At 43.8% G+C, this 13,194-nt stretch overlaps 1 protein-coding gene across 7 annotated transcripts in view; it reads right to left on the reverse strand.

The window, feature by feature from the left end:
- The window catches only part of DTNB (dystrobrevin beta), a 1,559,893-nt gene that overhangs the window by 415,146 nt on the left and 1,131,553 nt on the right, over nt 1–13,194 (reverse strand). For 5 of the 7 annotated variants that reach the window (XM_069605562.1, XM_069605560.1, XM_069605561.1 and 2 more), the window contains one exon: nt 5,998–6,087. The exons of the other annotated variants lie outside the window; for them this stretch is intronic. In XM_069605562.1, coding sequence (XP_069461663.1) covers nt 5,998–6,087 — 90 coding nt within the window. The remainder of the gene's footprint in view (nt 1–5,997; nt 6,088–13,194) is intronic. 7 annotated transcript variants of the gene reach the window in all.

Genomic DNA, 13,194 nt, shown 5'->3' on the forward strand with positions numbered 1-13,194 from the left:
CCCCAACTCCGGAGCGCTGGCTCGTGGTTGACGGTGCCGGGGAAGGCGCGCCCTGCCTGGCGACCGAAGAGCCCGACCTTTCGGCGCTCCCGGAGCCAGCGTACTCGCAGCGCTTGGCCTGGTGTTGGGCCCCCGTCGCCGGGGCGCCCGCACAGGACTTAGAAGCCCGCTCGGACCCTTTCTTCTTCTTCTCACCCGTTGAGCCCTTCTCCAACCAGCTGGCGAGACAGGATCGGCGGTCCGTCATGGTCCGCTCCGACAAGTTCTTGCAGAACTGGCAGTCCTTCTCTACATGAGTCTTGTCCCCATGAAGACAGTAGAGGCATTGCGAATGTTCGTCCTCCTTAAACACATTCTGCAGCCCGCATCCAGGGCAGCTGCGAAACAGCTTGGTCCGGGTGACGAACTCGCGTCCTGGGCCATCTCGAAGTAGGCCGCAAATCTTCTGGAATCCTCCAAGAAGTTGATTCGACGAAATCTTCACCCTTGAGGGGCGTAGGAAAATCCTGCAACGGGTAGCCGTTAACGGGAGTAGAAACGGTGGAGCCTGAGGCTCGATTAACCGAAAAAATGTGAAGATTCACCTGAAAAATCGCGAAACACGCAGTAAAAGCTTGAGAGCTAAGCACGAGGACTCCCAACACTTGAACTTGCGGTAAAAATCTGAAGATGGCTGCCAGAGGCGGGGCTTAGGGAGAGGGCAGTCATTGGCTGTGGTCAGTATGACGCAGAGATCAGTGATTGTTTACTACTACGAAAGACAGATCAGAAACGAAACTGATACTGATTTTTTCGTTACCGAGGATTTCCAGCCTGACAACGGGGAATATTCATGAGCATGTGAATCCATGCCAGACCCCATGCTGGAGAAGTATATTAATGGTATTTATGTGGTCTTAGATGGTTTTATTATGAATTATTTCTTAGTACAAATTTGTAATTATGTTGTCCTTTTAATGTATTTCTCGTTTGATTTCAAGAATGTATTTTTGTAAAGGTTTACTTTTTTTAACCAATAAACATATTTTAAAATATTTGCCTAGACAACCCACCAAATCTCCCACACATCATTAAATATGAACTTTTCTTGTCTGTCCCACACAGGTTCAACTACTACCTGACCTGTTTGCCTTATTGAAAAACACTTGTCTCTTACATATATACTCTAGAATACCCTCAGTCCTTTTGGGCTACTTAACTGCAACACAATAAAAGACACTAAATAAATAAATCTAAATGGAATACTATGTGAATAAGGAGGGTGACCTTTGACAGATTGCAGGAGATTAGTTAGACTGTGTCTCTATGTCTTCATGATCCACCAGAATGAAAGAAAGTAATGTTTTATTTCTAATATAAGATGTCATCCTTTTAGCACTGTTACACAACACGTATTATTTAAACAAAAAAAGAAATTGATGGGGTTCGACCTTTGCATAATTCTGTGTCAGCCCAGTATAGCAGCCAATGGGTGCTGGGAGCTACAGCAGTAATATGCAGATAATGGTAAAAAAGGTGGACTTTGAAGAACTGAGAGCAGCAAGACTGTAGCTCTGATTAATAGGCTATCTGGCAGGAGTTGCATAGTTTTGAGTTAGAAAATTCATGGCCAGGCAGAAGTGATAAGTTGGGGACTTGCGTCATATTGTCCAGGACAGACTATATGTGTAGTCTGTGTCTTAGGGAATTTCTTGAAGTACACTCTGGTGGCAGTGGCAATAAATGGTTCTTTTATCTGTGAGGGGTCAAAGGCAGAGGGGAGCCATATCAGTGGACGGATATAGCAAGGGGTAATGTTGCAGTGTGTGGTTCTCTTTGATCAGGGTCTGGTAGTGATTGATAGGTTCCTCTGACTGAGGTGGAAAACATTAAGTTGGATGAGTGTTGTTTGAGCTTTATAGCTCCTAGTGGTCTTGAATGATGTTTGGGCGCTGGGCATACTGCGGAATCGAATTTTGGATGACTACAGGGTTGCATGGCAATGCTTTGTGAAACATCCAATCTGTGTTTATGCTTCTGGTTTGTCCTGCAGAAACTGTCAATACTTCAAAAGAGACTAAGTCTATGACATGTACAACAGCAATAAAACCTCCCTTTTATTGCGGGTCATGCATCTCCTTAAGCGCCATTACATTCCTTTGCATTCCCGGCACTGTGTGAAGTAATTGTACACCAGCCAAAAGCGCAACTTTCAATTTTCTCCACTTTTTACTGAAGACCTTTCCCCTGATCTCAAAAAGATCCCCCAATCATGCTTGATTCCTCAAGATGTCTAAGCTCGCACTAAATCAGTTTACAGTTGACTGTAATAAATACAAGCTTCCATCTGCTATCACTGTCTTATTAGTCCTAGACTAAACCTTATTTTGATCTATTTTTCTCCTATATGGACCATTTGACAAACTATCAGATGATCGACAAACATGGCTAACTTTCTGCTTAAAAGCTCATGCAGCATTCAATGATTTCACGGCCACCATCATGAACCTTTAACAGGGACTGAAGCGACAGTGATGGAAAGGCAGTTCTTTGGGATGGTTTCTTCAAGCGCCATGTAGAATGTGGCCTCGAGACACAGGGGTCGCCAGCCAGGCTGCTCAAGGTTTGTCATGGCAGCTTCTTTAGACACATGGATGGTGGAGGTTGTTTAAGTTTTCCCTTTTGTGTGGCATGATGGATTTTTCTGGGGCTTTAAGCTTTCCAATGACTTGCTCTATGGATTAGAAGAGGGGATATGCTGTGGATAAAAACACATTTTATACTTCAGCTGCAAGGTGGCAAAGAACATTCCAGGAAATCCACCCTTGATTGTGTGGACAGAGCCTAGCCATCATGTATATATACGCAGGAACCACCGTAAAGTAGAAAATCTGAAGAAAGGACTGCAGATCGGGAAAGATGGCTTTCACTTCCAAAAGGGTGCCGGATAGGTTTCTCATCCTGGAAGTAGGGACTACAGCAACACTTTGTCAGATAAAGTAAAAGGTGTGCACACGCCTTGTGCACCAAACCCCAATCTGACCATACATCCTTGAACACCACCACAACCTCAACCTCTGAAATTGCCCATTGGCGATCATGCCCTTTCCAGCATTAGACCACACACTCTTAATAGCAACATTTTACTGTGGAGAGCCCCGACTACAGCACTGTACAGGTCTCACTGCAATGTTTGCTGGAATTTTAGTGAATGTCGCCGGTACACTGAAGTCTTTGTGGGGAATTCATACTGCGATCAGAAAAAATATCCTTTTGGATTCTTCTTAAAACTAACTTTTTCCAAGAGTCCAGCGAGAGACCCAGGAAGTGTATGGCCAGGAGAATGTATTCACGATCACAGTCTTACAATCCAACAGAAAGACTAGTCTACTGAGAGATCTTGGCCCTCCCATAAGGTGTGTTAATTCTCAGCTCTGGGGCATCTTGGAAGCCGTGGATCATCATGCTGCTTTCACTGTGAGAAAGGGAATTTAACGTATGAAAATGATTTGCTGAACCCATCGCAGAGTCGTATACTGATCCAGTCAGGAGATTAGGAAGCTATCTCATACAGCACATTTGGCAAGTCATGTTATTTCTACACCGCCCCTTTTCTTAGCAGAACCCTCTAATCTTTAAACTAAGGTCCAAGATGATCATCGGCAAGGAATGGCATGTAATGGCCTTATCAAGTGGACTGGGATCACCTTACCAATGCCTTTCTTCTATTCATTCCATAGGGTTCCACTGTGCGCACTTTAAGCGTTCTATGAGTCCCACCTGCTGGAACATTATGTGGGTTTTCAGTGCCCCCCACTTTCTGCTCACCCCTTCAAAAGTGCAAATGTTGGGGTCCCCAGAACCCCATATGTCATTCCTCCTCATGGACGCCCAAGCCCTAGGTCTGCCCATATTCCTTTTGTCAAATGGGAGATCCCTTTAAATCATGCCATTCACAACAGCTGAAAATGAGATGAGAAAAGAGGAGCATGTAGCATATGAAACTGCTGATATAGCTATAGCCTGCCCTGAAACAGCCACAGCCTCTTAAGCAGAGGGCATGAGGTGGCGAGAAACATGTCTCCAAGAAGCTTTGGAAACATACAAGAAGGTTAAGTCAAAGTGGATTGATTGGAGCCTGGATTAAGAAACATTGATGTATACATTTCAATTTCCTGATCACAGAGCGGCAACATCGTGCTAATAATCTTCCAGAAAAAGATACAACGGCCCGACCCTGTGGAAGATCCGGCCCGTTCCATCAGGACACTGGGGCCTTTCAACACCACTCAACCAGCCAAAAAGATATCACTGCTGCTTAAACTGCTAAACATTGAGATTCAATATCAGAATACACAACCATGCGGTATATGTGTAGTGTGTAGGGAATGGCTCCACATGCTTAGGTTATGGCAGAGTTTGGATGCCCCAAACAGCGAAATCAAGGGTGGGTTTGGCACTTAATATGGCAAGGCATATTGCAAAAGGAGGGGAGTAGTATGAATCCCTTGATCTTTTCACCATTGAACTGGTGGCTCTCCAGATGTTTTGGCCTACGAATCCCACAAACCCTCACCATTAACTAAACAAGCTAGGGCAGGTGGGAGTTGTAGGAAAAAACGTCTGGCGAGCCACAGGCTGCCTACCTGGGATCACACTAGTAGGCAGAAGCTTTTTAGTAGTGAAACATTGGTTTACATAAGAAGGAACAGCAGAATATCTGAAAAGATGTACTATTGCTCTATGGAAGCCGAGATGCGTGTTTTTTTAAGGCTTAAATCTTAGTGCCCACTTCCTTCCACCAGTTTTTATTCTTCTTTATTATAATTGTTTAGCGCCTGTGCCAAAGCGCTGCCCAAAAACTATATAAAAACAGATACAAAGGAATACGAATATATACAGGCCCTCAACCTCTGAGGAACACCCAAGTGGAGCGTAAGAGAATAACAAAAACCAAACAACAAGGAGTTGGCTATTACTTTGTTCTAAATCAATGAGGTCCAAAGCCCTATGCAAGAATCCTCAACAAAAACAGAGTGTTATTAAAGGTTATTTAATAACCTTTTTTCCTTATGTAACCTGTATTCTTGTCAAATTTAGGGGTGGAAAGAAGGAGGCATTGGATGGTGGCGTGGTTTAAATCCAGACCGCGGGGTCGGCGGGGTAGAAGAAGAAGACATTATCGAAGTAGATAACACGAGGCGCGCTGAGTTCTCAAAGCAAACACGTTTGCGGAAAAAACGAAACTGAGGCTACAGGCGCCGTGCGTGCTACTTATAACATCCAATGACGTCACCCTCGACGGAGGCCTTCGAGGGACATCGAGCCGACGCCATCGACGCATGACGCCCTCTGCCGAACAATATCCAAAGCAGCACAGCTGTGGACATTACATGTCAAAGATGTGGAATACATTGGAGGACACAATCCATTCGAAACAGTGGTTTGGGATTATAACTGTGCACTGGCCAGGCTTATGCATGATTTTCTAAATCTTTCGGTCCCATTTAATCCTAGTAAAGGCAATATATGTTCTACCACCACCCTGGGCTGTCAGAATGCAGTTTGTTTCTTTGTGCAAGGTGTCTTAGAAGACCCTAACGTGGGGAAAATATTTAAAACACAGCTGTATTATTAAAGAGATCAGGGTTATTTGGATAGGCATAGCCTAATCGGTTTGGAATCGAAATCATCCCAGAACTGTTTATTATTTTAAATTAAATATATACTTGTCACAGATTTCATAAAGTAAGTTTCTTTAAAACAATAAGCCCAGCTGATGGCCCTGAATATAAATGCATTCTTGTATAAAGCAACACAGTTTGCACAGATTTACGCCTCATGCAAAAGCGATTTCAGAAATAGAATTGAGCTACTATGTGAGTAGTTTTGTTTTTAAGAGTAAAAAAAAAATCAAGCAATTCAGTTATTGAGCAAATCATTCAAAATATTTTCTTTTTGCAATCTGTTTTCTGTGGGTGGAGCAGGTTTACTCGGGAAGGCTTTACTATAACTAACCGTGTACCATTCTGCAGCCGGGTCACATAGCTGGCTATCAGTGCATGTTCATCGGCTATTCGACTGGACGCGTCCACCCTGTACTGTGACCTGGTAAATAATGAAAGCAAAGAAAGCAGACAAGCAGGAATGGGGAAACAAAAAAGTAATCATGAAATGAAAATGAATAAAGGAAGCACGCAAATGAAAAATACAAACTCAAATGAAATTAACGTAAGAGACATACAATGGAACACAGGCTTTTTTGCTCTACTTTCCAGCTGCTTGCAATCATTTCTGCAACAGCAGCTGGAGTCTCCAACTTTTAAAGTATTATACAAATACATATTTGAATATATACTATTAAAAGCAGCTCTGCAACGGAAATAATCGATAACAGGAGTTTTGACTGCAGCAGATTCCATCGAAGTAGATTTCGTCAAAATGCTTTTATCAGATTTTGCGGCAAATATATGTGGAGGGTGGGTTTAGGCTAATAATAATGCACGGGTGTTAAAGAGGGGGGTGTGTGGGGTCTCCGCCTGCATATGATGATGACATGGCATTTGTAACGTGCCTATACACAAGTGTTTCAAGGCGGGCGAGGCAAGGAAGGGGGAAAAGAGGGAGGACAGAGACAACCATCTTACTAGGCCTGGTGACATTGAGATTGCGCAAGTGCAGGGGAAGGGGAAGGGGAAAAGTGCCAGGGGAAAGGGGAGGGGGCAGTGCTGTACATGGATAAAAACAATAACAAGAAGTGCAGGCGGCAGGTGCAAGGGTAAGTGCAGACAGCAGGTGTCCAAAAGTGCAGGTAGGGGGACTGTAGAGTTACAAATACAGACCCAAGTGCAAGGTTTGTCGGGAGGCAGTGCAGGTTTGAAATTGGGCGGGCAGGGACCTGCGCCTGAATCAGAGGGTAGCCAGGTGACCAGTGCAATATCAGACAGGAAATCAGCAGGGGAGAGGAAGAGAGAAGGCAGAAGCAAAGAGGAAGGTCTTGTATGGGCTTCCGGAACTGGAGATGGCTACCCTCAAGTTTCAGAGAGGCAGGGAGGCTGTTCCAGAGGGAGGCCCCAGCCGAAGAAAGAGATCTACCACCAACTCGTTGCTTGGAGAAGCTACTTACCCGGAGGGGCGAAGAGCTTGAGTAGGAAGGTGTTTGCGTAGAGAGAGTTGGAGGTATTGAGGCCCCAGGCCCCAGAAGGCCTTGTGGACAATGCAGAGGGTTTTGAACTTAATCCTTGCAGCCACTGGGAGCCAATGCAGAGATTTAAATGCTGGAGAAATGCAATCTCTGCGCTATATTTGCAGCATAATCAACCAGTAAAAAAAATACAAATTAGACAATCTACTTTCATAAAATCCTTTCAGCCCAATCCCAAAGAACTGAAATTAACCACTTAATAATTTCTGTGTCTCAGCCAAGGGCATACAATCACAGATAACCTAGACCCAAAAGATACCAGCATTGTTCTGTGTTGCTGACAATTTCTAGAGCAGCATTTATCAAAATTGTGTATTTTGAACATTTGTCATTCACCCTCATTTCAAACGCATTTCAAGGGATGCAAATGTGGATTATCCTTCACTCTGAAATTTCCCTAGAAACAAATGGGCATAATATCTTTTTTGCAAGTGACATAATTTTCCAGTGTGCTCTAGCTCTCAGGGATACAATGCCCAACTCGTATCTGATTGCATGTATCAGGACCGAGTTAGGTACACGTAACGTCCTTCTCCAAATCCGAGCTTCAAGAGTTGGCAAATACTCCAAGGTGGATAAGGGATAAACATCCGAGCCATATATGGTTTTGGGGAGGATCTTACTTTCAGAGTCTTTATAAACAGTTTCAAGGTGTATCCACCATATCGAGAATTTACCCTCACCAACTGATTAGCAAGAGAAGAAGTTTGATTCTTAAACCACTGTTGAAGCTTTGTTTGACCAGGTTTAGATTGTAACAAGAATCCCAGCGAAATCAACAAGTCGACTTTCCTAACTGGCGCCAAACCAATACGCCATCGGAAAACAGTCTCTTTCCTACCCTTAGCATTGCATAATGTTTGTCTTCCCTGGATTAATCTGAAGAGCATCGTTAGCCATAAAAACAGAAAATGCGTAAATTAACCTTTGCAGTCCTACCGGGGGTACAATCAAAAATGAGAAAGTCGTCCGCGTAGGACAACGAAAGTGGCCTTAAAGGATGGAATTTTTGAGTAATAAAGGCAGCTGATTTTAAGTGATCACCTACATCAGACATAAAAAGATTGGCAGGCAGGGTGCCAAAACGCATGACAATGATCTGGAATAATTTAACCAAGCTTATTTTAGAATCGGAATACAAACCCACTATCAGCTTTAAAAGACCACTATTGACTAACGGCCTTGAAACACTATTTTGTTGTACAGGCGCCTAACAAATGCACAATAAATAAATAAATGGGACTCCCCACTGATGAAGTTTGGACCAAAGATGATTATGAGCCACAGCATCGAAAGCGCTGTAAGATCGATGGAAGCAATAAAGACTGAGACATACTTTCCTTCCCAGGCCAGATGTTGGATACTTTTAACAATCAAGCCATTCAGAGATGTTCCCAGATTCCTACTGAATTCAATTTGCCATTTCTCTATCCTGCCAGCCTACCAGTCCATGTTTCGGGATGGGACAGCAAGATGAGGCAAAAACCTTGCTGTCCGCATCTAAAATAGCGACCGGTCTATAGGTTAGGGTGTTAGTTCTAACTCCCTTTTCATAGATCAGCACTAAGTAAGATGTGGACCATGAAGCAGGAAAGAGACCAGAACTCAGCACACTTTTAAACAATACAGTCAAGGTTGGACAATTTATTAGGGCCAGGCACGCAAGGAGAGCTCATCTTCATACTTGCCTCAAAGACGTTATCATAATCAAAGATTAATTTGTTCAATTTATCATTCAGGTCCCAATCAGGGAGGAATAAACGCTAAATCGCCCATGGGTCTAGAATATAAAATTTGAAACTGGGATACCGAATCGATCTCAATAATAACATTGATTTGCTTACCGGATTGGGAAGATTCCACGTTATTCATTAATCGTCAGAAGACCTGGGTGATTTTGTTACTTAAGGTGGCAAACATGGCTTCTGCATCTTCTTGACTCCTCTTCACATGACCACATCGAATCCAGTTCCTGTATGACTAGTGTGTCCGCCTAATCAGACCATTTCCCTAGCAACCTAACTGCCTTCCTCATTTCACACTTTTTCGTTACCACCTCTGTATTATACACGTAAGGGTACCTATGGTGCTTATTCACTGGTAGGTAATCGATTAAACCTAACTCCCCAATGTACGGTCCTAATGTGAACTTAGCCACTAACATAGTGATCACTAAATGGAGAAAAAGTGATAGTCAGCTGACTACAGTTATAAGCTCCCCTCAAGCACCCTGACCATTGTCTATCCTTGTGTTGCTTAATCGAACAAACTACATCGCAACCATCATAATCCTCTCGGGACATAGGATCTATGCACTCAGAATTTAAGTCACCCACAAATATTATGTGACCGTCCATATTCTGCTCACGCCAGCCATTAATACATCTTATTAAGTAGTCTGAGATGTCGACCACATCTGAAATTCTCTTGTGCCAATACACATTAATAATTCGAAGATGGAGGGTCACATTTCCAGATATTTGAACATGAGTTAATAAGGTGCCAAAATAAAAATCCAGAAACATCACGACTGAGGCATCTGACCCTGATTTCACCAGGGTTAGGAGTCCGCAATACAGGCGACCCAAGTTGCCTCGTCTAGCAACCTGAGATATCACTGTGCAACCATCAAATGAGGGAGGATGTTGAAGCCAGGTCTCTTGAAGGCAAACTACCATTTAAGACTTGAATTCAAGACCCACGCTAGGATTAGTAAATAGTTGAATATGCCCCCGTGTGTTCCAGGACAGAGAAAGGGCACCCACCCATTATTAAGAGGGCCCAATGCTGTTCCCTATTTATGCTGCGTCACATTTAGTAACCAGGACCAATAACAAGTCTCTTCTGAGACCTTCATCTTGCATTTAAGGGCCTGAATCTCCTCACCCAGTTGTTGGTCATACTCAAACCCACTGACCACAGTACCAGTCATTCTTTCCTGTATATACTGTGTTAAGTCAAAACCATATGCCCGTAGAGATTCACGTTCATCTAAAACAATATCAAAAACGAATTTAGATTTAAAATAGACAACCGACCTATCAGTCCTATATCTATCAATACACTGTACTCTTTTAAGACCATACGGTGAAATACCTACCAAACTTGGCACTTCCAAGAATAGGTGAAGGATATTTGTCAATTAATATTCAAGGGTCTATTCTCTGGAGTAACACTTCCAAATAGAATTCTGTAAAGAGATTCAGACTCAATTGGCTCATGCTCTGTTCCCCAAGCTTGTTTACGAATATCACCCAGAGCCCCAGGGCTCAAAGGTCGACGCTCAGAGGAACCACCAGCATTATTCATGTAATGTTTTGAACATTCACAGAACTAATGTTAGTAACCAGGTTAGAAGGGTGGCCCGCCATATCTTTCACCTGGGACGGACCAGTACCCAAAAAACAAGTGTTCTCCAAATGTTGCTGCCAATGGACAGAGGTACCAAACTCCTGATCTTGATGACTTTGCATCAAATGTTCGTCAACCAGGGGTAACACTGTCGATTTTTGAGCTATCGTATTCAATACTTCCGTAGAGAGTCTAGAAACTGTTGCTGAGGCCAATATTGAAGCAATAAGCACCTCCATGAGACAGGCAAGAACAGGCAAATTTGGAAGCAAGGTCATCATGATGACATCAGAAGAAGAAGCTGGTGTATCCACAATAGAACCCATGACAATGTATATCCTTGCATCAGCAGATACATCTCTCATAACAAATTTAGTTAGTGCCATTTTCACTGATGGCTGCAACATCAAAGTTCTCAGGAATTGCAGAGAAGCTTGTGTATTCAACTTTAAAGCAGGACAGTTTTCACATTTCTTCCTCTAGGGGCATTCAGTTTCATTATTTTCAGTGGAATGGGAGCTGAGGCATAATTTAACACTGCAGGGACTACTGAACCACAATTAGTCACCCACATCTATGCGGGGGACTCATTCACACAACCTCAGTATCAAATGAGGGCCCAGGGAGAGGAGAGGGCAGAGGCCTACTAGTGGAAATAGCAATTTCCACAGGTGCCTTCAGTGGAGAGACATTGTGTTCTCAGTATGGATATTGAGCAACAACTCATCCTCTAAATAGTTGTCTCACGAGGCCGTCTGCGCCCGGGCCTCCGTAGACACAATGTCCAGTGGCGCCATATCAGAATCCCCCATCATTGGCTCCTTAACCAGCCCCACGGCCTTCATCCCGGGAGCATTCCTTGGTTGCGTGAGTACTCGATCCTTGACTTTAAATAGACTTTGGTTAAACAAAAATTATTTTGCTGACACATGAAGTTTTATGTTATCAAATTTAAATAAGAGATTCTAAAAGCACATAGTTCGCTTTCGTTTCAACCTTAAGGCCCTCATACAATGAAACTAAGACATGGTTTATATCCACCAACGACTGCACCACTGGTGAACCCCAATCATTTTGCCATGAAGGTGCAGCTAAGTTCCTAGAGGACCTAAAGAGAGGTGAGGAGCCAATCGAGGACAATGAAGAGCCAAAATTCAGGGCATATCGCTGTCCCATCTCTGGAGTAGAGACCAAGAAGCTATTATCATCGATAACGCGGTTTGAGGATGGTGAGCACTAAAATCCATTGGGTCAGGAACAGCAGGGGGCACTGGAGGAGGTAAAGCAACTCCTTTGGTGACCTCCACTGATTGTTTTCCCTTAGAAGGAAAAATTAAGTAATCATTTTAGAGGAACTTTTAACAGAGGGTTTAAGTATAACTTCAAGGGGGATAGAAGCCTTAGTTCCCCCACTGCAGAAGGCGCCATTGCTGGCTCATTCCCAGCGTCCCGATTTTGTAATACCAGACTAATTACAGTCACGTGGGAGTGAGGTAGTGGGAGATTGATTGTGGCCATCATCTCATCATCAGTAACGTGAGCATAATTTGTATGGGGAGGCATTCTGTACTTGCTGCTACGTAGATCGTACATTCAGGAAATAATTCGACAGACCTAGCAGGCTCTTCCTAATGCCGGCTAAAGTGCTTACCCAAGATAACAGAGGCACCAAAGCACGTCAGCTCGGATTGCACCTCAACGCAGCTCTAAGCTGCTCCCCAGACTCCAGCAGTTTTGATAGTCTCCTTCTTTCCCACACGATCAGTCAGCTTAGCACTAGGCAGGGAAGAAAGATCCATGCAGGCAACAGGCAGTATGTTCAGACTGCAGCTCAATACAGCTCTGCGCCGCTCTGCGGACTCTAGTAGTTTTTAAAGGGCCTCCTCCGTCTTTCCCACAAGATCCGTCAGCTTAGCAATAGGCATAGACGTAAGACCCACGCAGGCAGTATGCACCTCAACGCAGCACCCAATGCAATGGCAATACATTTTTCAACCTCAGAAGGATGAAGGGTTTAATCAGCGCTGTAAGGATCCAAACCTGTGATTGTAGCAAGTCCGGGGTTAGTTAAACGGTGTGAGCAGGAGAAATACCAGATGCTGCCGGTCCTCCGCCTTAGACCTCTTTGCAACCTATCACCTAGTTTTTCAATCTAACCAAAGTAAAAGTAGAAACATACCATGACAATGCCAGGAAGGTGCACGGGGGCTCGTAAGGACAGAGAATAACTGACTATGGATAAAGGTTATTATAAGCAAGCAAATAATCTTTACTATCCCGTCTGGCCAGAGGAATCTGGAAGAATGGAGCAGATTAGCCACGGCAGGTGGAGTGGTAGAAACACTTTTGACCAGAGAGCTGTGTGCTTATGTAGCATGGATCTGTTCAAATGAATGCAACTGCTTTGTCAAACAGCCACATTAGGAGCAGATTGTCCCCAATGTGGCTATGTTAGGCGTGACTGGAGCCAGGAGACCAGATATCCAGCCCAGCCCTCCCCATATTGTTTCATACCAGGCAAATCAATATCTCCGGCAACTCAGATGCCATGTATGCCCCATTTGTGAATCCTCAGACCAAGGCTAAACGCCAGTATTAGATGCAACATTAAAAAACATGCAATATGCACATATTATAGATTGATGGTGTGTAGGGTAGAC

The sequence above is a fragment of the Ambystoma mexicanum genome, chromosome 4p (assembly GCF_040938575.1).
Source record: "Ambystoma mexicanum isolate Mex_15411 chromosome 4p, UKY_AmexF1_1, whole genome shotgun sequence".
Taxonomy (NCBI): Eukaryota; Metazoa; Chordata; class Amphibia; order Caudata; family Ambystomatidae; genus Ambystoma; species Ambystoma mexicanum.